The 23,637-nt window shown below is 47.4% G+C and overlaps 1 protein-coding gene across 1 annotated transcript; it reads left to right on the top strand.

Moving 5' to 3' along the window:
• The first annotated feature begins 1,500 nt into the window (after positions 1 to 1,500).
• Positions 1,501 to 4,018, top strand: LOC149347725 (uncharacterized). Its single transcript, XM_089585655.1, has 3 exons — positions 1,501 to 1,626; positions 2,640 to 3,823; positions 3,908 to 4,018. Exons 1-2 carry the CDS (start codon positions 1,615 to 1,617, stop codon positions 3,798 to 3,800), a joined length of 1,173 nt encoding a protein of 390 aa, XP_089441781.1. The 5' UTR covers positions 1,501 to 1,614; the 3' UTR covers positions 3,801 to 3,823; positions 3,908 to 4,018.
• Positions 4,019 to 23,637: the final 19,619 nt, after the last annotated feature.

Raw genomic sequence — 23,637 nt, forward strand, 5'->3', positions numbered from 1 at the left:
TATGCTTTGTAAACGAAAACCAGCAGTCCACATAAACAATGCGCCTAAAATCATCGACTAAACAAACGCCAGGCATTCGTAAACTCCGAAGTTCTGGAAACATACTAGAGAAGCTTCGACGGACATGGATGAAGCAAACGAGAAAGAGGAACACTATATGTTGCACGCAATTCACGAAAAGCGTCATGCACAGTAAGAGTACAGATCACCTAAAGCTACCACGTACCAAAAGCACGCACAATACATTTTGTTCAGGTAAAAACTTTGCATGGAAGCAAAAGGCAGTGCTTAACAGAGGACAAACTGAATAGGAACAGTATGCATAAGTTGGCGCTCAGGAAGCAATGCGAAAAGGATCCGTAAACAGTTTACGTTCCGCAAGACGCAGTTTATCCACACGCGAAGTCTTCGTGCCCGCTGCGATGGGTGATCCTCAGGCATGAACCGAGAGTGCGCCCAGTTGTCGGGCGCAGCTTAGAAGCCGGGTAGCCCGGCGGCGCAGGTCTCGATCGGTCCCCTACCACCCTGACCTCGCTCTGGTTTCAAAAGTGAACTCCCTACGGCAAAGCGCGCGCTAGTGCAGCACGGGGCGGGAACGCAACACCAATAAGACGACAGCAAGAGATAACCAGAAATAAAGATGGTGCAGGGAACGGAGCGGGGGGGGGGGGGGGGGGGGGAGACAGGGGGATAAGTGAGCAATTGAAAGTGTATCACGAGGAGAAGGGGACAAAATGCCTTCCTAAGCCGACACGAGGTGCAACCATCCGAGAGAGAGAGAGAAAGAGCGGAGGACGTATCTTCGCCACGCGACTCGTACAACTCTGTCGCCTTGTTTCCCGCCAGGCAACGCCTCTCGTAACCAATGCGTCTTCTCGTTTCACGTGCGCACTACGCACAGCTCTCATCTCCTATGCAAATCCACCTCGCTCTCGGAGGCTGTGCGAGCGACGGCGCACGCACACTGAATCGCTCTCCGCACGAGGTACCCCCACCCAAAAGCACGGTCACACGCGGCGACAGCCATCTCCAACGGAAACTGAAGACTCCTCGTAAACAAAAGGATGTCACCTTGCGCAGTTCCTCCCGCTCCGTACCCCAGAATGAAGGAGAGGCGAGCGCCCTCCACTCTACCTTCTGAGGGAGATAATGGTTCTCATCGAATGGGGCATAAGTATAATACGATCACTGTAAAGTATCGAAGCCTAGCTTTCGACGCCGTTCCCTTCCCCTATGTTCTTCTTCTCCACGTCTTCATTGCTGGCTCTCTCACCCCCTTCTAGGCTTATGGCACCCTGCGCCCGCGGGACCCTGAGGAAGGGAGGGGGGATGTGTAGACGCCAAGATGCCGCGGCGTGCCACGCCATCGCGAATGTGTGGCTTCGCGAGGCGAAGGTTCTTCCCTTATCGCCGATCCATCGCCCTCGAGCGAAGACATTGCACGCCCATGGCGGCGCTAGCGTGTGTGAGCGCACCTCCCCTTACGGCCAGATCCGCATCCCCAGCTAGCGCCCGGCCGCCAACACCACGGCGAGAGGTATATAAAGACGGTCGCGCTGAGCGGAAGACATGGCACTTGCTTCTTCTGGCATCTAGTCGGAAGAGAGAACCAGCATGAACGCTCTGGTAAGTGCTCGGCGACGCTTCAGGGAGACCGGCAATCGTGGGACGGCGACACTATGGATACGTACTCGGGAACCGACGTCGCAGCGAGCTCGGAGAACGAATCTCGAGCCCGTTTTTTCAGCAGCGATTTGCAGGACTCAGCTCGCACATTTAGAAAGTTCGAGAAGCGGAACGAGTCACGCTGAGACGGAACTTTATGGCGGAGCTTAAGGCACTTACCTCACGGCTAAGAAGCCTCTTAACTCGGACGGGAGCACTCAACTCTTGGGATTCTATCTCGTATAACTATGCATAGGAATGCACCTCTAAGGAAATTGAAGCATTTGCGTCAACGATCTATTCCGTTCCATTCGCGTATTAGAAACAACCATGAGTAAAGTCCTGTCACTCGAATACCTCTAGCCAAGTAAACTTCTCAGACTCCTAGTAAGTGTTTAAGAAGCGGAGTGAACGCAACTGACCAGATAGACATTAAGCTGTGGGCTTGAACACGTTTTCCTAATTATTTAGCGTCCCTAATTTAAAGCAGCCTTGTACACCAAATTTTTTTTTGCCATTCTCGACCATGTCAACTTTAACAAGTAATGCACCAAATCGGGATTACTAAAAGCCAGAATGAGTTTATACGCTTTTTGGTAGTCCTGGCTATTGGTCAGTGGCAACAAGCGTTGCATCGATGACAGCTCAGGTTATCCTGCACTTGCTCCTTATTACTAACAACAACTATAATGTAGTGGAAGCAAGGAGTAAGTCTTTATTCACGACTGCATATGAAAAGTAAGCTCACCTCAGTGGTCCATAACTATCTCCTGACCTCCCAGCTAAGGCGTGAATAGCGTTGGGAAACTAATAGCTGCAGTTTGAAAAATAATTCACTGATATATCACAGGTTGCCCTACTAACCTTATATGCCTATGCACGCTTCGTGAGCCGTATTCTAGCACATCAGCCCCATTCCAAAAACACTGTCTCAGCCGTTGTAATTAAGAAATTCGTCCATTGTCCTCATGCAGAAGACTGTCGTGTTCCTCGGCCTCCTGGCCACCGCCTTCGCCGGCGGAGTCGGCTACGGCTATGGCGGTCTTGGCTACGGCACCGGCCTCGGCCACGTGCTCGGCGGCGGCCTCGCTCTTGGACACGCCGTTGCTGCCCCGGCTGTGACCACCGCTGTCCACCACGCTCCGGCTGTCTCCTACGCCGCCCCCGCCGTGACCGCTGTCCACCACGCCCCGGCTGTCTCCTACGCTGCGGCTCCAGCTGTGGCTGTCGCCCGCCCTGCTATCACTGTTGCCCGCCCGGCCTTCAGCTACGCCGCGGCTCCCGCTGTCTCTTACGCCGCTCCAGCTGTGACCGCGGTCCACGCCGCTCCCGCTGTGGCCGCCGTCCACGCCGCTCCGGCTGTCTCCTACGCCGCTCCGGCTGTCTCCTATGCCGCTGTGGCCCGCCCAGCTGTTGCCGTCGCTCGCCCAGCCTTTAGCTACGCGGCTCCTGCCGTCTCCTACGCCGCTCCCGCTGTGGCCGCGGTCCACCACGCTCCCGCCGTCTCCTACGCCGCTCCCGCTGTCTCCTATGCCGCTGTGGCCCGCCCAGCTGTCGCCGTCGCTCGCCCAGCCATCAGCTACGCGGCTCCCGCCGTCTCCTACGCGGCTCCCGCCGTCTCCTACGCCGCTCCCGCTGTGACTGCTGTCCACCACGCTCCGGCTGTCTCCTACGCCGCTCAAGTGGCTGTTGCCCGCCCGGCTGTCGCCGTCGCTCGCCCAGCCCTGACCGTCGCCGCCGCTCCGGCTGTCTCCTACGCCGCTCCGGCTGTCTCCTACGCCGCTCCGGCCGTCGCCGTCGCTCGTCCAGCTGTCGCTGCTGTCCACGCTGTCCACGCTGCTCCCGCTGTCGCCGCTGTCCACGCTGCTCCCGCCCTGTCTTACGGCAGCACCTTCGGACACGTTCTCGGAGGTGGTCTTGCCTACGGACACGCCGTCGCTGCCCCGGCTGCCGTCGCCACCACTGTGCACCACGCTGCCGCCCCTGTCGCCACCGTTGGCCTCGGCTACGGACACGGCCTTACCTACGGTCTCGGATACCACGGTCTCGGCTACGGCCTCGGCTACGGCTACGGCCTCGGCGGCTACAACTATGGCCTTGGCGGCTACAGCTATGCCCTCCGCAAGAAGAAGTAAATGCTGAGAGTAAGGATCTAGACGTAAGTTGGCGGCTTTTAGGGCTTCCGCTTCTTTAAAAGGTTCTGTATGCGTTGCTAATAATTATTTACCTTTGCTTCTTTCAGGACACCACTCGGAAGGATCGCGTCAGGACTGGCTGGCAGGACCTGCACTTCAGACTATTTATGCTGGTTCTCCGTGTTCCGATAATAAAAGGTTGTCAAATTGAAAACAAATATGCCTTTGCCTGTCCTTCGTTCACAATTCTACTGCCCATCTGACCTTTTCCCGTCTGGTCATATCCGCGGTCTAGCCTCTAATGAGCCGATGAGTTTTGGATGCGTGTATGAAAATGCAGCTCACTTCTGTGCCCCGACTGCAGTTTGCTGCATGGGCAGCTAAGAGTATATTTCAGAGCATAGAATGATATGTTGGTTAATATAAGCGCTGCTGAGATGTGCACGCCAGTTAATATAACGGGTTTTTATAGAAACTCCTTATCCATGAGACAAAAGTAAAATAATAAGCCGTGGGGTGAAATGACCTGTTAAGATTGGCCTTCTGCATGCACCGCAGAGCGCCTTGCTTGGGTCATAAGCATAATTGAAACGAATCTATGATGGAATAAGCACTGAGCAAGTGAATGCTTCTGGCAGGAAGAGAAATGGTCTTTAAGAACAATCATCCTGTACACACGGTCCATAAACTCAATCATAATAACATCTAAGGGTCACCGCCTAGACGTACTACCGTTTTCCTACAGACACTAAGAGATTCACATCGCAGTCCTCTCGAACGGAGGCTTAGTGGGGCAAGGACGCGAGATTCAATACAAAGGATAGTCGTCTATCTCTTCCCGATCCCCACATCAGAGACGGCAGGCAGGAAATGGATTCAGCAGCCTCGACGTTACTGGCATCGCTGAGGGGCGAACCGGTGCTCCCTGCCAAGCTTTATTTCGAAGACTCAGTGTGTGGATATCCTGAACTCCGCATCCGCGTCGTATACAACGCAAGCACAAAAAATATTTTCAGCAGGCGGTTGGTTATTTTATCTAGAGCATACTGCTGCCTCAGTGAAAGGCCCTGGCAGGAGGGACAACATGAGAACAAGAACAAAAGAAAAAGTACAAAGAAAGATATAAACAAAAGCAGCAATTGAATGAACGGCCTGAGAAACATGCCAAGTTTGCTTTGTGCCGCGGAAGGTGTTGAGTGTATTAAAAAAAATCATTGTGCGATCATTTCAAATAATAAGGAGCGATAAATATGACGTCGCAATTCAGCGATGAACGCGTCCTACAGAGTAATGTTCTCCTAGTGACATAACGTGTATGGGAAGTGTATGCTGCGGCGAATACTCACATTTAACTGCTTTTTGGGCGGAGTCAAGTGTAGGTAAATGAGGGGCTCGTTATGATATACACGTGATAGAAGCCAACAGACACAAAAAATAAGTAAATTGTGTTCTTGATTAAACCGGAAATAATATCGTGATTCTTTATTGCTTAAAGGATAATCGATTAGAAAGTAGAAGAAAGAAACAACTATATGCCGCCGGCGGGATCCGAAGCTACGTCCGTCGAATTGATGCCAACGACGAAAGCAAACACAACACAGCCCATATGGAGATAAGAAGCTGTCCTTCTTCCTTCGTACCCCATTCTTAATATATTAGGATCCTTGCGCTCTTCTTCGCTATTAGCATCAAGCACACATAAATTTTCTGCACGTATTCCGAAAGAAGTCGTCCGCTGACGGGCACATCTTCCATAAGCCTAAATTTTTCTACGTAGTCCTCGTTTTAATTGCCTACGTGCACAGTGAACGTAGATTGACTGGTACCACAAGTAACCAAGTGCAGTATTCTGTAATGAACCGTTTTTTCTCTTACTAGGTATTTTACTGATTTCAGTGCGCAAGTGATACTCCAGACGTACCAACCTCGAGCAAGAATCTTGTGTGCCTCGTCTTGGTCGCGAGAGATTGCTCGGGAGGAGGAACTTGAGCCACACAATCCCGACCGGTGGTTGCGATAGAAAAAGCCACCTGCCAGTGCAGTGGCGCTGATAGTGGTATGATGACTCGCCGTTATCTATGAATGTTAGCTAGAGAATGACCAATTCCTCATATGTGTGCATTAACCCACTAAAGATATCGCATCATAGCCTCCTTAAGACGGACCTTAAGTGTCCCCTACAACTGAAGATACTAAAGATAAAAACTATTTGAATAATCTGTTAAACTAGTGCCTTTCGCATGGTGTAATCGGTGTTACCAAGTTAAACCTGCATAATTTTTCACTGACCTTGTGTAACTGCCACCTGCAACGTCAGCGCTGGCAGTTACCAATCAATTCCTATTATCGGATCTGGCGTAAAAAGACGGGGCTGAGCAGCGGCCCGTGTGCTGTGCGACGTCAGTGCATGCTAAAGAGCCCAAGGGTGTCGAAATTTATCGGGAGCCTTCCATTACGGCACCCCTTTCTCTTTTCCTTCTTTCACTGCCGCATCCACCCCTTCCTCATGACGAGTCTTACGCAAACTCAACGCTTCACTGAAAGCGCAACAAGCACTGAGAACGGGTGGCCGTCCCTGACCCCTTCCGAGGGTGCGGATATAGTCGTAGAACCTAAGAACCTTCTCAACAGACAGGCCCCAAAAGACCACTAATAGGTCTTGAATCACAAGAAGCGAATGGAAACAGACGGGGCGTCTCAAGCTACGCCAACCCTTGCAGTTAAAGACAGACTGGACAGACGCTGGGGGTTGTAAGAAGGAATGCCTATGGCGAACAAAATGCCAAACATCTGAACAGCAGGGACGTCGTCTGTATCGAATTGCAGGCGCAAGGCACGGTCGCACGGGCCGGTTCCAATGTTTTTCTCACAGAACGAGCACAAAGAATTTGCGGCTTACTCACCGGGAAAGATTTTCGTACCGCAAGAGGTCTTCATTCTTGGAGAGATCGCGATTTTCATCAAGTTCCTTCACTTCTGTTACGTGCGTAGGTTAGATTAACGGCTCCAGCGTGCAGAAATCTAACTTATGCTTTGAATTAGTCTTCGGTACACATGCAAAGCACGCACTGGGGTCTCACGTTCGAATTCGGTGCATAAGCGTTGAGCTTGTTTAAGCACCACAGTGTTTATGCGCATGGAGTAAGAAAGACAAGGCCTGAGACTCAAAGATCTCTATAGCCTACAATGGGAGAGGACGTTGAGTGGGCAACTCAGAATCAGTTTAGATTGCACGAAGGTCTTACGAGACTTAGTTCCCACGCAAATGCAACTGGGTCAAGTGCTACATCAAGAAGATAGTTCAAGATTACCGCCGATACATTTTAATAGCTCAGTTTTAACACGCGACCAGGACCTGAACGTAAGGTCGTTCGCTGTCCGGGTGCCTCGGGAATTTTAACTCAATCCGAATTCCAAGCACGAGGAAGGGACAAACGGTCAGCTGTATCGTGATCTCTGACATTTCGACATTTCACTCAATAAGAGTGAACTTAATAAATTAGATTCCAGCCAAATGCGCCAATCCATGCCGTTTGATTGTCATGTCCCCGATCGGTTTTGCGGAGCACAGTCAATTGGACCATTTTCCTGCTAGCCGGATTATGATTTCGGGACGTTTTAGCGCAGGCTATTATCCTAGAGGATGAGTAACGCCTACCGTTCTTTGAAATATAGCGTCTTGCTCCTAATACAGCTCTGCTACTACTAACCTGTGCGGCAAACCTATCCCAGCCAGCTGATAAAGTTTGCTGAGAGAGGGTGACCGCGGCTGTCAAAGGAAATGGTCCTTGAAGCCCTGGAAGAGGATTTTGTTACCCAGTGTATACAATCGGGCTGATGAGGATGATTATTTCGCTACTAATGGTGCTACTGTTATTACCACTACCACCACTCCCATCACCACTACTGGTATTACTACTACTACTTTCACTACTATACTGCTACTACTCCTACCGTTATTACTAACGCTGCAGCTAACTCTACTTCCATCGCTATCGCCAAAAATAATACTATTAGTAATAATAATACTTCTAGTAATGCCACTACTGTTTGTATCGCTATTGTTACAACTACTTCTCTAATTGCCTTCTCTTCTAGCCAACCGTCGTGCACACAATACAAACTCAAATTCAGGGTCATGTGCTAGTGGCAGGAAGAAAGGAAACAAAAAGTCCTTTGGAAAAAACACCTAGTCATGTAGAATGCATAGGACTGTTCTATTATATACAAATGCGTCTGTCAAGTACAAAGACTAAGAAGCCACAGGGCGAGTGTTCACCGACAAAGCTCCCCACAAAGTGCAACCTTCTTCTATGGTGGCATTCATCAATCCTGCTCCTTCGTAAAGCATGCCCGCTTTCCTTGTCTCCTTGTGCTTTCGCCGCTTATTTTTTTTTTGTTTATGCGCGAATTGAAAGCAAGCATAAGCGACAATTGTGGGCAAGAGCATTCCTGAACAGGAAGGAGTTTATGAGCGCATTTTTTTCATATATTGCCAGAATTAACTACAACAATCATTACAACCCCAGATCTTCCGTCTGCAGCCTTGAATTTTTTGCTATTAACGTTTTTACTATCCTCAAAAGTGTTCCCCATTGGTTGTCTACGGCAGTTTTAACCGCTCTATGCGAGCGATGTAAATACTATAAAACAAACATTTTGCAACTTGTCGAAAAAATGGACCATTGCCTTCAATGTTTCTGTACAAGTACCTTACAATTTTCCAATGTTGAAAATCTTTGTTCAAGAATGTTGGACATGTTCTGAAAACGAACACTCTGAACGAACTGAAAATAGATCAAGCAGCACATAGTTAATTGCTGGAATGTATTGGTTATGAGAAAAGGCAAGACGCAGCGACTATCTTCTTCTCAGAGAACAACACAACAGCTCCGTTAGGAAAGGGGCTAAGGAGGGCCTGAAAGAAGGAAGAAGCAAAAAGGAGCAGTAGGGGAGGAGCCCCAAAAATATTTCACTAGGAGACACATTTATCCTGCTGCGGAAAGGAGGCAGAGCGAAGAGAGCAGCATGTGATAACCGTTATCAGTACTATCTCAATATTGCAGAGTGTTCGCAATAAAGGTGAAAAAATCAGATGCATTGGTTCAACAATCGTTTTAAACCTAACACCATGATTTCAAAAACGTTCCAGAAATGCTGCCTGTGGGTGTCATGATGCTACCGCTTAGAAACATGTGATGCCAGGTGTTTGTTGCCAGTTTAGTACACCCCGGCTTTATCAGAAGAGCAATGGTTGGAATCAACAGCAGTTATAACAATGGCTGTCACCGTATTTAGCAAGACTGTGAAAAGCGTGTGCATGAGGCAAAGATCTCCAGTTTGGGACTAGAAGCAGTATATTACCTACGGCAATAAACTATATTTAGCTGCAAAATTAAGGGCCAATGAGGTCGGTGGCTTGGGGACCGGCGGGGCAGGGACTACCTGTATTTTTAGTGAACTTAATGACATTCATATTCCGAAGAAGATGACGACCATACCTTTAGGTACATGAGAATTCATTAGAGTAAACGCTTTGCTTTGCAATTTGCAATAGTCCTAGAGCTAGCAATGACAGCCCTCTCCCTCTCTCTGTCTGCCTTTAGATTTCCCATGCACGTTTGAAATGAGGCATTTATAATTTCGCACTCCGAAACGACGTTGTCGACACCTTCTCAGCCAGGAGTCCCGACATGCGACAAGCAACTATAAAGCCGGGCCGAGACTTGCTGACGTCCCAGTACGGCTCGGCAGCTCCACGCCATAAGCAATCCAAATTCCCCGCAATTCGGGGAGCCGTCTAACCCCAAGCAGCTGCCGTGCGAGAGAGAACGCCGCGATCTTCGATTCCGAAGACAGATACTCGGCATTCGCTGGCTCGTTCGGGCTTCGGTAGAGCGAAGCTCCGCGACAGTAAGAAAAGGTGCTCGCGTGGTCTTCGGAGAAAAAAAAAAAAAAGAGGGTTGTCGCTGCCGAACGAAAGTATCTGGCTTGCTACGCGCTCTAACTCGTATACAACCGCAGAGGCATATATATCTACCAGATTGAGCGCAAGCGACGCAGTGGGATCGGGGGCTGTATGAAGCTCTCTCCAAGGCTGCCTCGATCTTGTTGGAGAAGCGCTTCTTCCCCTCCGACTGCTCATGCAGGATATAGCGAGGGAGCGAGCGATGGCGCCGAAGGCAATCTATACCGACTGGTACGGAGAGCGGGAAGGCCGCGGTGGGTGTTACGCGAGCTCCCGCGGCTTTGAAACCAAGCAAACAAGCGCGGAGACAAGGAGGGGAAATTAAGCCCCGTATGGCGATGAACGGAACGGGGAATTGTCGATGCGGTGCGGAGTTTGAAAATATGTGATTCAAAAGGGCTGATTTAGGTGTACACCATTGCTGGGAAGTGTTCAGGCGTTACGTTTTCATTATGTATGTATACTCGAGTCGGTAGGGCACCCCTAAACTCAAAACGTCCTCAGAAGTGAGTACAAAGGTTTTACCGCAGTAGCTTAAGCGGCTCGTGTTGCAAAAAATCCGGCGTCATCGGCATCGCTGACCGAGAGCGAAAAATGGATGAAAAATCCTCCCAGAAGCAGCCTGCAAGGCAGGTGGGCCACATAGGTCACATGACCTTATGGCGTCATCACAACCTGCCCACCGTGTCAGCTGGCAGTTGAATTAATGATTGGTCGCTCGGGAAGAGGAACCATGGTAGCACAAGGCTCCCCCAGTGGCAGCACCTGCCATCGCAGGACAGTGGCGCATCGCTTAACCGCTGCACCACTGCGCCAGGAGGGGTATGAGGACTCCCAGGAATCTATGAATGTAGAGAATCCCCAATTCATCATATAAAGGAATTGGCCCATTAAGCTATCGCGTCATGCCCGTAAGGTGAAACTTAAGTTTCCGTCCAATTGTTTCTACCATTTCGGTGGTCTGGAACTTCGAACCATCCGTTACTCCCGGGACACTTTCTTTCCGTCTGAGGACTTTCCATGTGGATATACGTTGACGTTAAGTTAAGAAGAATGGAAAAGTCGGCGTGGTGTTGAATGCTATGCATTTTGAAGGACGCGAAACAATATGTTCTTTATTTTTTGAGTTGCTACCGCCGTGCAGGGTAGGAAACCGGTTTGTCACTAAGTTAACCTCCATGCCTCTTCTTCTCCTCCTTAGTTTGTGGTAACTGCAGATCATATGGGACACACGCAGCTATATGCATATGTTGTGCCTCCTCTATGCATAGGGCGATTTTTAATTCGAAAGCACAACTTTGATAGCCATCCTGGAAAAGCTGACGTCTGCGTGAAGCCTGCAGAAATAAAATAAAAAGAGCCGCGACTGGGTTTCGAAACCGCGGAGGCGCGAACAGAACAGCTTCACTGACCACTGCATGAGAGCACTATGCTTTCTCCGCGGCCGATAACGCCTCGTGTAAAACTGCAACGTATTCTTGGGATTAGCATTGCACATCGTCGTCTGCATCAAGTTAAATTTGTGCGCAAAAGTCACGAAAGGAAAGAAAGGCCAATAACTGCCTCCCCAGGATCTGTGGACACCTCAATCGAGCTTTAAGCTACGTGGCGGTAGTGGAAGATGTGCGCTGCCTGCGTCTGCGTTGATTACGTTTTGGTAGAAACACGGAAATGGAGGCCGCCGACGTTTGTTAGGTTCATTGGCGTTGACAACGTTGACTCTATTGATGATGAGGAAAGGAAATACGCATAACTGGCTCCCTGGTTGGCTGGAAACATGAATCGCGCTTTTATGGACGTGGCGTGGGGGTCCACCCGCAAAAACGTTTCGCACAATATTCCGTGCTTAGCAATGCTAACCCACCAACAAATTTTTAACCATTACGTATTTTATTTGCCGGAAGTTTATATATTGGATGGTATTTCACGTAAAGTGGTATTTTACGACTGAATGCTAATGATCATGTAATTAGAGAGGACCACAGGCCGCTACCGCGGCATGCCCATCCGGCAGAGTTGAAGTGTCCCCTCCATTTTTTTTTATTTCAAATACTCCTCACATGGTTCAGTTATGGAATATTAAATGAGGGAGTGTGTTAATACATGAGCGGATCGTTTTTTCGATGCCTCTTCCTCTTTCTTAATTTCTCGTATGTTAAAATGAACCCACATATTGATACACAGGAAGAGGTCCTGAAGATGAAACAACAATAAAACTTGCTTAGCAAACGATCACAGAGAGTATTACACAGGCGAGGCAACTGCATAGTATGTAGATAGTAGGTAAAAAAGTAACTAATGACACATGGGAATTGTAATCACCGATATTAATTAAAATATACAAAGTGGAGCGATGAAGAGAACCGTGCGATATTTAGAACAAGAAAACGCACAGAGCTTTTCGAAAGAACCATAATAGAAAGAAGCCGAGAAGTAGGGATGAGTTCTAAAGTCATTGTGAGGAACTGATAAACGCACAGTACAGGAAGGTACCGGTCTTTCGACAATAGTTATCTTTAGGAGAGGATGGTAAAACCTTGCATGATTACGGTTATGGTTGATGACAGTGAAGAAATAAGTAAAAAAAATTAGAGGCTTATCAAGGTTAAGCCCAGTGGATGCGAAGCATGTCCTTAGCGTTTGGAGGCATCTTGACCGCATACACGCCCGGCGCAAAGACGCTGGCGTGGTTGCGGGCACAGAGACTGACGCGACGGCGGGCGCGCGCCGCCTCATCCCTGGCGTGACGTCACATATCACGTGATGCAGCGATGGTGGCGCCGCCGCCGCGTCGCGCGCTACGGCGCGAACCGAAGCGTGGAGGCCTCCGGCAGGAGACGTCCGACGGCGCGATATGAGGCCCCATCTGCAGCCGGTGTGACGTCATCCCGTGACGTCACATCATGTGATCTCACTTCAAGGTCAATGGTGGCCACCGCCGGGAGGCGACCGGCGGCGCGATATGATTCCCCATCTGCAGCCGGTGTGACGTCACGTGACGTCATGTCACGTGACCTACTTGAAGGTGACTTGAAGGTCAATGGTGGCCACCGCCGGCGTCGCGCGAAGGCCCGAAACCTACGTTAATATGCTTCGCATAAAAACTAATAGCAGAAAAATGTTTTAGTTGTTGAATAAGTACATACTTTTCGTGGTAGGCACCTCAAGCTGTCCTCATATTATTTATGCCGCCGTGGTGACTCAGTGGTTATGATGCTGGGCTGCTGACCCGAGAGACGCGGGTTCGACCCCGGCCGTGGTGGTTGAATTTCGGTGGAGGAGAAATTCTAAAGGCCCGTGCACTGTGCGATGTCAGTGCACGTTCGAGAACCCCAGGTGGTCGAAATTTCCGGAGCCCTTTACGACTGCGTCTCTCATAGCCTGAGTTGCTTTGCGACGTTAAACCCCATATACCTAACCGACCAATCATATTTTTTATTTTAAACACCTTACATGCCCTTAGAGCATTGTGTAAGACCGGCGTCAGATTTTGAACGCTTTCTAACCGAAAAGCCTGAACGATATGAAAAGAAAAATGACCACAAGTTTCTTTTTTTGTCCTTTTTATTGTATGTTGCGTGTATAAGTCCCCGCGGACAAAGAAGTAATAATACATAGAAAGCACAAAAGATGTGGTTGTAGATGAAGCAGAAAAAAATTATTTGTTATACCACACTTCTGTTTGGCTTAAGCTGGTTAAGATGATATACTGAGTAAATATTAAAGAAAACAAAAAAACGGCAGTGCCTTAGCTTATCTAGGCCACGATATTCGTAGCGAGAGTACGGTTAAACTTGATTACACCTTGTCGTTAACCTTGGTTTCTCTCCGGCTACGTCCAATGTTTAGCTTTGGTTGTTATGCCCCCTTTGCGTCTGATTGCGGCTACATTAAAGACGGGACTTTTGTTATGCAGCAAAGTGTGACGCATTTATTTAATTTCCGGTTCTTCGTCTTGTAGTTGAAGCCTGATTTCTTTCAGTTTCTCCGACTCATTATCCATATCTACGGACGGCTCCACCGAGCCGCCTTCTATATATATACAGCTGCACCAACCACCCTCCTTGTACGATGCATGCGCACAGCTGTTGCAACTCGGTTTCGCCGGTAGGCCGCGTCACCGGCTCCTCCTTTGACGTCACGCCAGATGGCGCGGCGAGCGGCGTCCGCCAGCTGCGGCGGTTGCTAGGCAACGGCTCAAGGTCGCGGTGCGGCCACGGCGAAACTGGTGCCACGCGAAATGTCGAGACTTGCGCGTAACGTAGCTCTCGCTACAAAGCAGAAGCCAGGAATTACAGAAATACATGTCCTCAAACTTAGAGCAAGCAACCTGCAGTGTATTAATTATGCGCTTCGTTGGGGCAAGTATATCCCCTATGAATTTATCAGAGAGGTAGAGTGTTGAGAAAAACATCCAACAGTATGGGCTGCTTATTTCGGTGTCAGTGTCTCTTATCCCGTAGTTCGTATATTACACCTCCGATGGCAGAATTTCGACAAAGTCAGTGATTTATTGCTTTAGAGATGCACCAAGTTTGGCTTGCGTGGGACAGCCGAAGTGTGATACATTACTCCCGCTCCGAACGACCTTTCAGGTAGAGCCTCCGGTCAGCCGCCTAATGACACCGCGCAACTCGAGGTGGACATAAACGCCACAATTTCGGTCAAAAGCATTTGTGAACTGGAAAGAGTTTATAAACGCAGTTTTTTCATACCTGTGAAGATTTCACTATGGCAGTCAATATAATAGCAGATCTCCCGTCGGCAGACTTGGATTTTTTTGCTATTAACATTCTTGCTATCGACAAGAGCATTCCGTATTGGTTTTATATGACAGTCCTAACTGCTCGATGCGATTGATGGGAACACTGCAAAAGAAAGATTTTGCTGCATATCGAAAGAATGGACCATTACCTTCAATATTTCGATAACAATACCAAATAATATTCCAATATCATTTTTTTTTGTTCAAGAATGTTGAACATGTTTAGACGAGTAACCGGGAGGAAACTACAGCGTGCGCTGAGAATCTGTGATAAGATGCCGAAAAGTGATGGCCTACTATTCCGTCGCGCTTGGAATTGGGACTCGTAAAATTATTCCTGCGCTTAAACCGTCTACTTCCGACGGCGATAGAAACTCAGTGGGATGTGGCGAGAATTACAATTTCCAGTAGTGATATAGCCGCGCAAAGTAAAAACATTTGTCTGGAATTTCTGGGCTTGATATTAGATATTGGCACAAACGTACGAACATATCGAACATGATTCAGGCACCCCTGGATAGCAAATTATCAGTGACGATAAGAAACAGCCAATAGGTTTCCACTCATACCCACCGACACCCTACACAGGACACAGTTCCCACAGGAGCGCAAGATTTCTGTGCACCCACTCTCAGCAGCTAGAACGACCATGAGACCATAGATGGCGCCCTCAGCAAAGTATTCAAGTGCTGTGCAGCACCCAAGCCTCCTGGTCGTCGTATACTCTCACGGATGACCTGCTACACCGGCAACGGGGTGCCTTTCAGTGTAACTGTTCATACTGCTCGTTTCGATTTAGCATCTTCAGTGGTCACATAAAAATTGCCTCTTTCCTCAACCTCCTGTAAAAGCTCCGTGTTTTTGATCTCCGCTGGGGCGAAAAAGCGACGACGATGGTTGAACTATGCCAATTCTCTACAAGATCGACATCTCTAGTACACACGGTGGTTGTAAGACCACAGGCGCGAAGAAAGAAAGGAAGATCGTGCTTTCGCGCTGGTGATGCCATAACAGCAAAGTAGGGCAGCTATTTTCGTAGAGCATGCAACGTGCGAACACGGTTTGACAAATAGTGTTTGAAAACGGAAACAGACTTTCTTTTCCGTCGCCTTGCGTGATTAGCTAAGCTAAGCCAGATGCGGACAACCCGTTTCAGACTCGGCGCGTCGCATCTTCGTGCAGCTTTAGGCCCTGTAAAGCCAAGCAAAAACAAAGGAAAGATTAGCGCGCTTCCGTCGCCGCGTGACTGCCACCGCCATCGTCAGGGCTGCACAGAGATCCAGGCCAACGCCAACTCGCTATTTATACGGCGCCGGCGAGCGCTCTATGCGTCGTCCTTCGGCGGCTTTTCTCTTCTCCGATCAGATTACATAATCCTCTCCGACCACCGCCTTTTTTTTTCTGCCGTTTTCCGCTCGAAGCTGACGGTTTTCGTTACCCCACATCGTGGAAGGATTACCTAACGCGCAAATCCACCCCGTCTGCCTGCAAGGAAAAGAAAAAAAAAGAGAATGCAGGCAACGAGAAGGTTGCGTTGCCTTGTTTCCTCAATTTTCCGGTTTGTTTATCTCTGCTTCTACACCAAGGATTGCGCTATATACGCAGTATCCTTCACTGTAAGTTATACGTGTTTTGTTCTTGCGTTGGGAGCTATTGTTTTTATTCGACCGATTAAATACTCATTAACATCGACCGGAGTGCCTAGAGGGGCTTGCATTTGGGCCACGCAAGGTCGCTATAGTTATGCAGCAGCGTTCGATTAAACTTCTGAAACATGAGATTAAGTTTTCTCTGGACTCCTACAAAGGTTATGACTGTCAGGAATGCTAAAAGAGCCCTACTACACGGTTTCAAGCAAAGCCGCCTTGGCTATAACCTTTTGTCAGGGTCGGCACATAGCTTTCTTAGAAACTTTGTACTATAATAAACTCTTGCTTGTCCAGGGATCAGTCCCGGATCATCGTACATATAGGGCAGTCACCCAACAAGCTGAGCTAAGCGGGACACTTTTTCTTTCCGTACAAGGTATTTACTTAACGCTGTCAAATTAAAATGGCTATGACCAACTAAAGGGATTCAGTGGAAGACCTGACACAGCTTTATGCGACGAACGCGAGCGGGATGTCGAACGGCCTCGCAGTAAGACATTTACACCATCCTCACATCATAATTATAACAGAAACATGGTTACAAGCAGGGGTACGTGATTCGGAAGTTGTCCCATCAACATATAAATTGCTACGTAAAGATAGGGGTTCGCGAGGGGGTGGTGTAGCTATAGCTATTAAAAACAACATAAAATATTCAGTCCTGAAGGGTATTGATGACCACGAAAGTGTGTGGTGCAAAATAACATATTCCGGTAAATGTATATTACTGGGAGGCGTGTATCGACCCCGAAACGCCCCGCCAGATTATCTTGAACAAATGAACGATTATCTGTCCCAGCACACTAACTCAAGATCTAAGTTGATTTTATCGGGGGACTTTAACTTGCCAGGGATAAATTGGGCGGACTTTTCACACGACGGAAAAGATGCCCAAAGCGCGGAAACGCTTTTATTTACAGCATTTAGTTTTTCCTTAGATCAGCTGGTTACCGATAACACCCGAGTTCTGTCGTCTTCCTCTTCACTTCTTGATTTAATTTTTGTTAGCAGTAAACTTCCAGGGTGTTCAGTGCGCATCGAAGACGGCATATCTGATCACAAACTGCTAGTATTGTCATGCCCCATATCAGCCACTTGGAAAAAGAAGAAAACACTGCCAACCTTTGTCAAGGACTATAAGCGTGCAGATGACCCTGCAATTCTAAATGCACTTGAGAACAGCTTTGCCGAATTCAGCGTACTGACCGATGTTCGTGAACTATGGTCCTGTTTCAAAAACACTGTAAATACTTGTGAAAAGAGATACGTTCCGCTTCGAAAAAAACGCATAAACAGGGAGTACCCGTGGATAACGCGCGAGATAATTCAACTTAAAAGAAAAATAAAACGACGGCGTAAAAAAGGAAACAAGAATGACATTGCAAGTCTTGTTAACTGCTTACAGAGCAAAATCCGAGACGCAAAAACTCGCTTCTTTGATTTGACGCTGCCTTCCTTCATGGCTCACAACCCTCATAAGTTTTGGCGCTACTTATCTGAAGAACAGTCAACTGGTTCCATCATTACAGATTTCAGCGACACCATAAGTAAACCTGATGACATTGCAAATGAATTCAATAAGTTTTTCCAGTCCATTTTCACCAGAACAGCCTCTCACGCTTCTCTACCCGCATACACAATCAAGGAACCCATGACAGAACTAATCATTAGTGAAGATGGAATCCTTTCTCTTTTACAAACACTTGACACAAAAAAATCTCCGGGTCCTGATTCCATCTCAAACACATTTTTAGTCCGATACGCTGACTTGGTGTCTAAATACCTGCATAAAATTTACACAACATCTTTACAAACACTCGTAATTCCAGATGACTGGCGCTGTGCCAAAATAATTCCTATACACAAATCGGGTCCTAAAACTGAACTGAATAATTATCGTCCGATATCGTTAACAAGCACTAGTTGTAAAATGATGGAACACATTATTTTTAAAGCCATAATCTCATATCTAGAAAATAATAATCTCATTTATGAAAAACAACATGGTTTCAGAACAGGGTTTTCAACAGTAACGCAGCTTGCTGAAATTACTCACGACATCGCTAACACAATTAATGAAGGCTACCAGATAGATGCTATATTCTTAGACTTCTCTAAAGCGTTTGATGTTGTTCCTCACGATGACCTTGTAACAAAATTATATCTTTTGGCATTGATCGCAACATTGTGTCATGGGTTTCCTGCTATTTGCAGAACAGAAAACAATGCGTTAAAATAGGTGAATACGTTTCGCAAAACCTGGATGTGTATTCGGGTGTACCCCAGGGATCAGTACTTGCGCCTCTTTCGTTCCTCATTTATATAAATGATATTCATTCCTGTGTTAGTTCATCGATCCAGCTTCGCCTTTTTGCAGACGATTGTGTCGTATATATAGCTGTAAAAAAATCTGACGATCAAATTCTCCTTAACAATTCCCTAGAATCAATCCACGCTTGGTGTATGACCTGGGGAATGAAACTTAACGCAGATAAAACCAAAAGTATCACATTCACTAATAAGAAGCATCCTCTAAGTTTTACATACACACTTGGTGACACACAGGTTAAAAAATATGATCAGGTGAAGTATCTGGGGCTCATCCTAACATCTAACCTGCGTTGGGAGCCTTACATCAAATCCTTTTGCTCTAAAGCTGAAGGTAAATTACATTATTTAAGGAGAAAGCTCCGTAACACGCCGGCCCATATTAAACTGAGTGCCTATAAAACTCTTATAAGACCTACCCTAGAATATGCGGATATAGTCTGGAGCCCCCATCAAAAAAGTTTAATCAACAAATTAGAGCACATCCAAAAACTAGCAGTGAGGTTTGTTTATTCAAAGTATTCACGTCAAACTAACGCTACCAGTCTAATAGTTCAGTCAAATTTACAAAGCCTGTCACAGAGAAGAATCATTTCAAGATTAAAGTTTTTGTTCCAACTTCTTCACGGTCACTTCAAAATAGCCAATTCACAATACTTACACCCGCCATTCAAACACTCGTCTAGAACAAACCATAGTAAAACACTTCGTCAACCAGTCAGCCGTGTAAATATCCACAAGTACTCCCTGTTTCCAGATGCTATATCATATTGGAATAAATTGCCTGAAGATGCGGTGAAGTGTACGTCCGTGGAACTATTTCTTAATTATATCGAAAAAATTGACTTTTCTGTTTAATTCTCTCCTAATCTTTTTGTGTTTTGGTCAGAGAACATCTCTGTATTTTTGAATTTTTGTTTTTACTCTGTTTGATCAATGATGCATTGTAAACACTCCTGCATGGGCCCGAAAAGGGCCTGCAGTATGTTAAAATAAATAAATAATAAATAAAATAAAACCACGCAAGGGTGCAGTATCAACATCCAGTCTCAACCTGACCTTTAGTGAGGTGGTCCTGGAGCAGATGGTGGCCCTCAGGCGCTTCGCATCGCAGCATTGGACTGTGCGAGAGTTTTCAGAGATCACCTAAGCTGGTATTTTAAGACCCAGCTTAAAAACACCGTTTCGCACTATCACCAACACGTTCTCACACGTGCATTTGCAATTGCTTCACGTCCGCTGTCTCGTGCCTACAGTCCACATCCTGACACACCCTCTTATACATAGTAATTGAGTCTATGTAGAGAGGCTGTTCCAGAAGCGGCTCATAGGCGGCTTATTCTTCGGCATCATTATGGAGTATAGTCTACACAGACGGCGCCGCTGAGGCCTGAAAGAGGCTCTTCGCGATTGCGCCTGTAAAAAGCTACAGATAATGACTTTACTACATCGGAATCAGTGCAGAAGCACGGATCTGGGTTACGTAGAAGACGACGTTGAGCGGGCAGTGCTGTGGGATGAAGCGCTCGCGCTAGGCCAGCTTCACGGACATGTACTAGACGATTCTCTTAGGCTCTGAACCTCAGGATTAGTGCTTTCGGACTAAAAGACGTGGGTAAACGATACGATTCTCTTAGGCTCTGAACCACAGGATCAGTGTTTTCGGACTAAAAGACATGGGTAAACGATACGATTGTCTTAGGCTCTGAACCTCAGGATTAGTGCTTTCGTACTGAAAGATAGCGTGGGTAAACGATATATCAGCAACGGCAACACTGGCAATAGGAAACCACTACCCCCTAGACATTCTTCAAGTGGAGTACAAGGAGAGTTGGATGAATTTCCAGGGAAACTACGGGCAAAAGCATTGCGCGTAAACATGCGCGTCTTCCATACGCTGTGCAATAAAAAAATAAATTGAGTGAAAAAGTTATATTAGCATACCGTGTACGGTGTACCATGTTACCGTTACTAGGGTACCGCGATAGCTCTCGCACTACGTCAATGCGCATGCGCGGATCACCTTGAGGGCGCCAGATGGCGCCAGGTACCCGGCAGCTGCGCGTACGCGGGTGCCGCATTGGGACCAATCAGCGCGTGCGCACTGGCGGTGAGCGGGCTCTCGGTACTCTGGTACCGGTACCGGTAAAACAGTATGCAACAGGCACCTAGTGTGTTTCCCTCTACTACCATGGGTTGTAATAATTCATATGAAGAATATGAAAAATATTACTTCTGAGCTAACCAAGACGGCTAGCAGACTGAGGTCGCTGCTCTAATTCTTTGTTGAGATGTTCTTTCATTTACTAGTATCTGGAAGGCGTACTCATAAATGCGTTGGCCCTGCATTCGCCTAAAGTATGCCATAGTGAAAACATATATAGAACTTTTTTGTAACAAATGTTTTGAAAGACTAGGACAACTGCGGCGAGTTTACGGGTTATTCCGCTATAGGCTCGAAGTGGCTGACGTAAAAAAGCCTCATTCATTGAGTCCTGGAGTATTTTATTCTTTAGAATACCCGCCGGTTAGCTGAAGTTAGAACTTGTAGAAAAAAAAAGTAAAAGACCATATGTTTCATTTTTTTTGCCGTGATAACTCAGACGTTTTGCCGTCTTCTAATTGCTTTGCTTTGGTCTCTAGAACTTTCCGTGTCTTGTGGCTACGAAAGTCTAAAATTGTTATATATTTTAGTACAGCCCCCGCTATGGAATCATTCAGAAAGTATTTACGATTTTCTGAAACATTATCAAGAAGCTTTCAACAACTTGCAGCGACGAATTATTAACTAGGTTTCTTTTTTCCCGCGCCATTAAAATTTGGAGCGCCATTCTTGACAACATTAGTTTTACTATCGAAAGAAATTGCAGCCGCTGTTTTTTGTTGTTAATTTTCTTGTAATTTTTTGTTCTATGGACAACTTTCACAACCTAGAGGGGCGCCTCAATTGATCTAATATGGCATCGTTATAGACGACTGCTTCTATGGTGATTCTAGATAGAATCACACTGGTTTTCACAGGCTATTTTTCATATCACATGGTGTTTTTCCCCCTTATATACAGGTACTTTGGTTTTTTTCCATGGCCGTTCCAGCCCTTGCCAACATTTTACCTCGGGATGGCCGGTGAGAACACAAGGCGTCGCCGCTAGAGTGTGCGTATGCAGATGCCTTTCGCAGACATTTTAGACTTGATCAAGCAGGGTCAAATTTTAACAAAACGCGCATCAAGGGTCACTTTTCATCTTCTTTAATGGCAGCAAAGCACTGACCGGCAACGGCAACTGGGTTAGTGGCACATGCACACCGCTCACTGTCTGTGGAACGTAGCGCATCTAAGGTGTACCCAAAAAAAGCTATCAGGTACTCAATTCGCACCACAACAGTATCCACAACACCGCAGCAAGCATTCACAAAGGTCATAACAGGAAATGTGTGCTGTGGGCAAGACGCTAACACACGTCTACGCCTTTTCCGGTCCGACTGTTCCCCTTCCTCCACTTCCCCTTCTCTTCCTAGCACCAGAGTGCTGGGCAATATAACAGTGTCGTTCCAATGCTAACCATGTTGACTTCTCTGACGTAGCCGCAGATAATAGGACCTCATTTTGTAACCGTTTACGGTACGCGTCCCAGATTGCGGTAAAATAGTCAGGGACATGGCAACCTTTGAGGAACAAGAAAGTCTTTGTCAGATATTAATGCCCTTAATGCACTGCCACCACCCGGCACTTACTTAATTTGAGAATCGCAAAACATTTTTTTATCGTTCGCACTGTTTATCATTGTCGACTACAGACACTGAAGAAGAACCGAAAGACGCACATTACATATTACATGTACCATGTGTTCATGTGGCTTGGTTCAGAAGGGCTCGTAGGGCCTGCGTGAGACAGTGCGACTGTAGTAATTAAGAACGACCGGGGATGCATTGCGCTACTACGGAACATCCTTCTCGCGAGCACCGCCAGGACGACCATGGTGGACAGCAGTCCACTGCAGGCGCCGCTGTCATTCCTTCCTTGTCAATCCCAAAACTGTCTCTCGCGCGACGCTTTAAAGAACGGGAACAGACGTGCATCACTACCATTACCCCCTCCCCCACCTGTACTGTCTAAACATATCGGGCTGTCGTTACGTTGTATCTGTCGCCTTTCCGGCCGGTGCGTGTGTGTCCGTCGCAGGCAAACAAAGAACACTTAAAGGTGAGGAAGCGGTGACGAAGACCGGAAAGACGAGGTGCGAGTGGAGAGAAAGGAAGAGAAGGGCTAAAATTAACTTCCTGGGCGATGAAATCCGCGACACCAGTCTCGCCGGAGCGCGGAAGAAAAAGGAAACAGAAGAGAACAGCTCGTCGTCCTTCGGCGCCCGAAGGCGCACCGGTGGAAACGAGAACGAGCCGCATTGTGGGTTGTACGTGAAGTTCATTTTGCTCCCTTGTTTAATGCGCCGAGTACGTCGGGCGGTGTGGTAAGGAAAGTAGCGCCGCCTTACGGCCGTTCATTTCTAAAGCTGGTATACGCGGAAAGAGGGCGACTCTGGGCCCTCTAGGCAGCGCTTCCATTGTGATGCTTACGACGCCGCCGCCACTGCCATCCTCGTTACAACGTTTTCCGCCGTGCGATGAGAAGCCAGCGACACTGTGCGGCCGTCGACAGAATTTCATATTTTTGATTGGTGGTTTTCGTTTCGCCTTCCGCAGGGAACTACTGACTGCTGACTTGTACCGCAGAAGAAACATAGGGGAACATCTTTCGTCTTCGAATGAGTTGATACGTAATTTTTTTAGACTTTTTTTTCTCCAATACTGAAGCGTTATAGCAGATAAGTTAAATCAGGGACTGTTCACAAGCTGCGGACAAACATGTACTCCGCCATGTTTAGGGGCTGTTCAGGGGCAATTTGCTGGTGAGGAATTTGCTGACTACTTGGTCAGTGTGCCAGTGTTAGGCAGCGGTAATTTAGCGTCACAGACTACACCAAGTATGATGTCGGTGCCAGTGATCCGAAATGGTGGTTGGCGATGTGAATGAAGCAGAGGTTCAGGACTAGATGAATGAAGGGTACTTCTGCGATAATTTGGCAGCCCACAGTCTTTGCGCAAAAAAGGCCTCACCGGCCAAGATAG

This window comes from Amblyomma mixtum, chromosome 4 (assembly GCF_055824585.1).
Source record: "Amblyomma mixtum isolate Tamu chromosome 4, ASM5582458v1, whole genome shotgun sequence".
Taxonomy (NCBI): Eukaryota; Metazoa; Arthropoda; class Arachnida; order Ixodida; family Ixodidae; genus Amblyomma; species Amblyomma mixtum.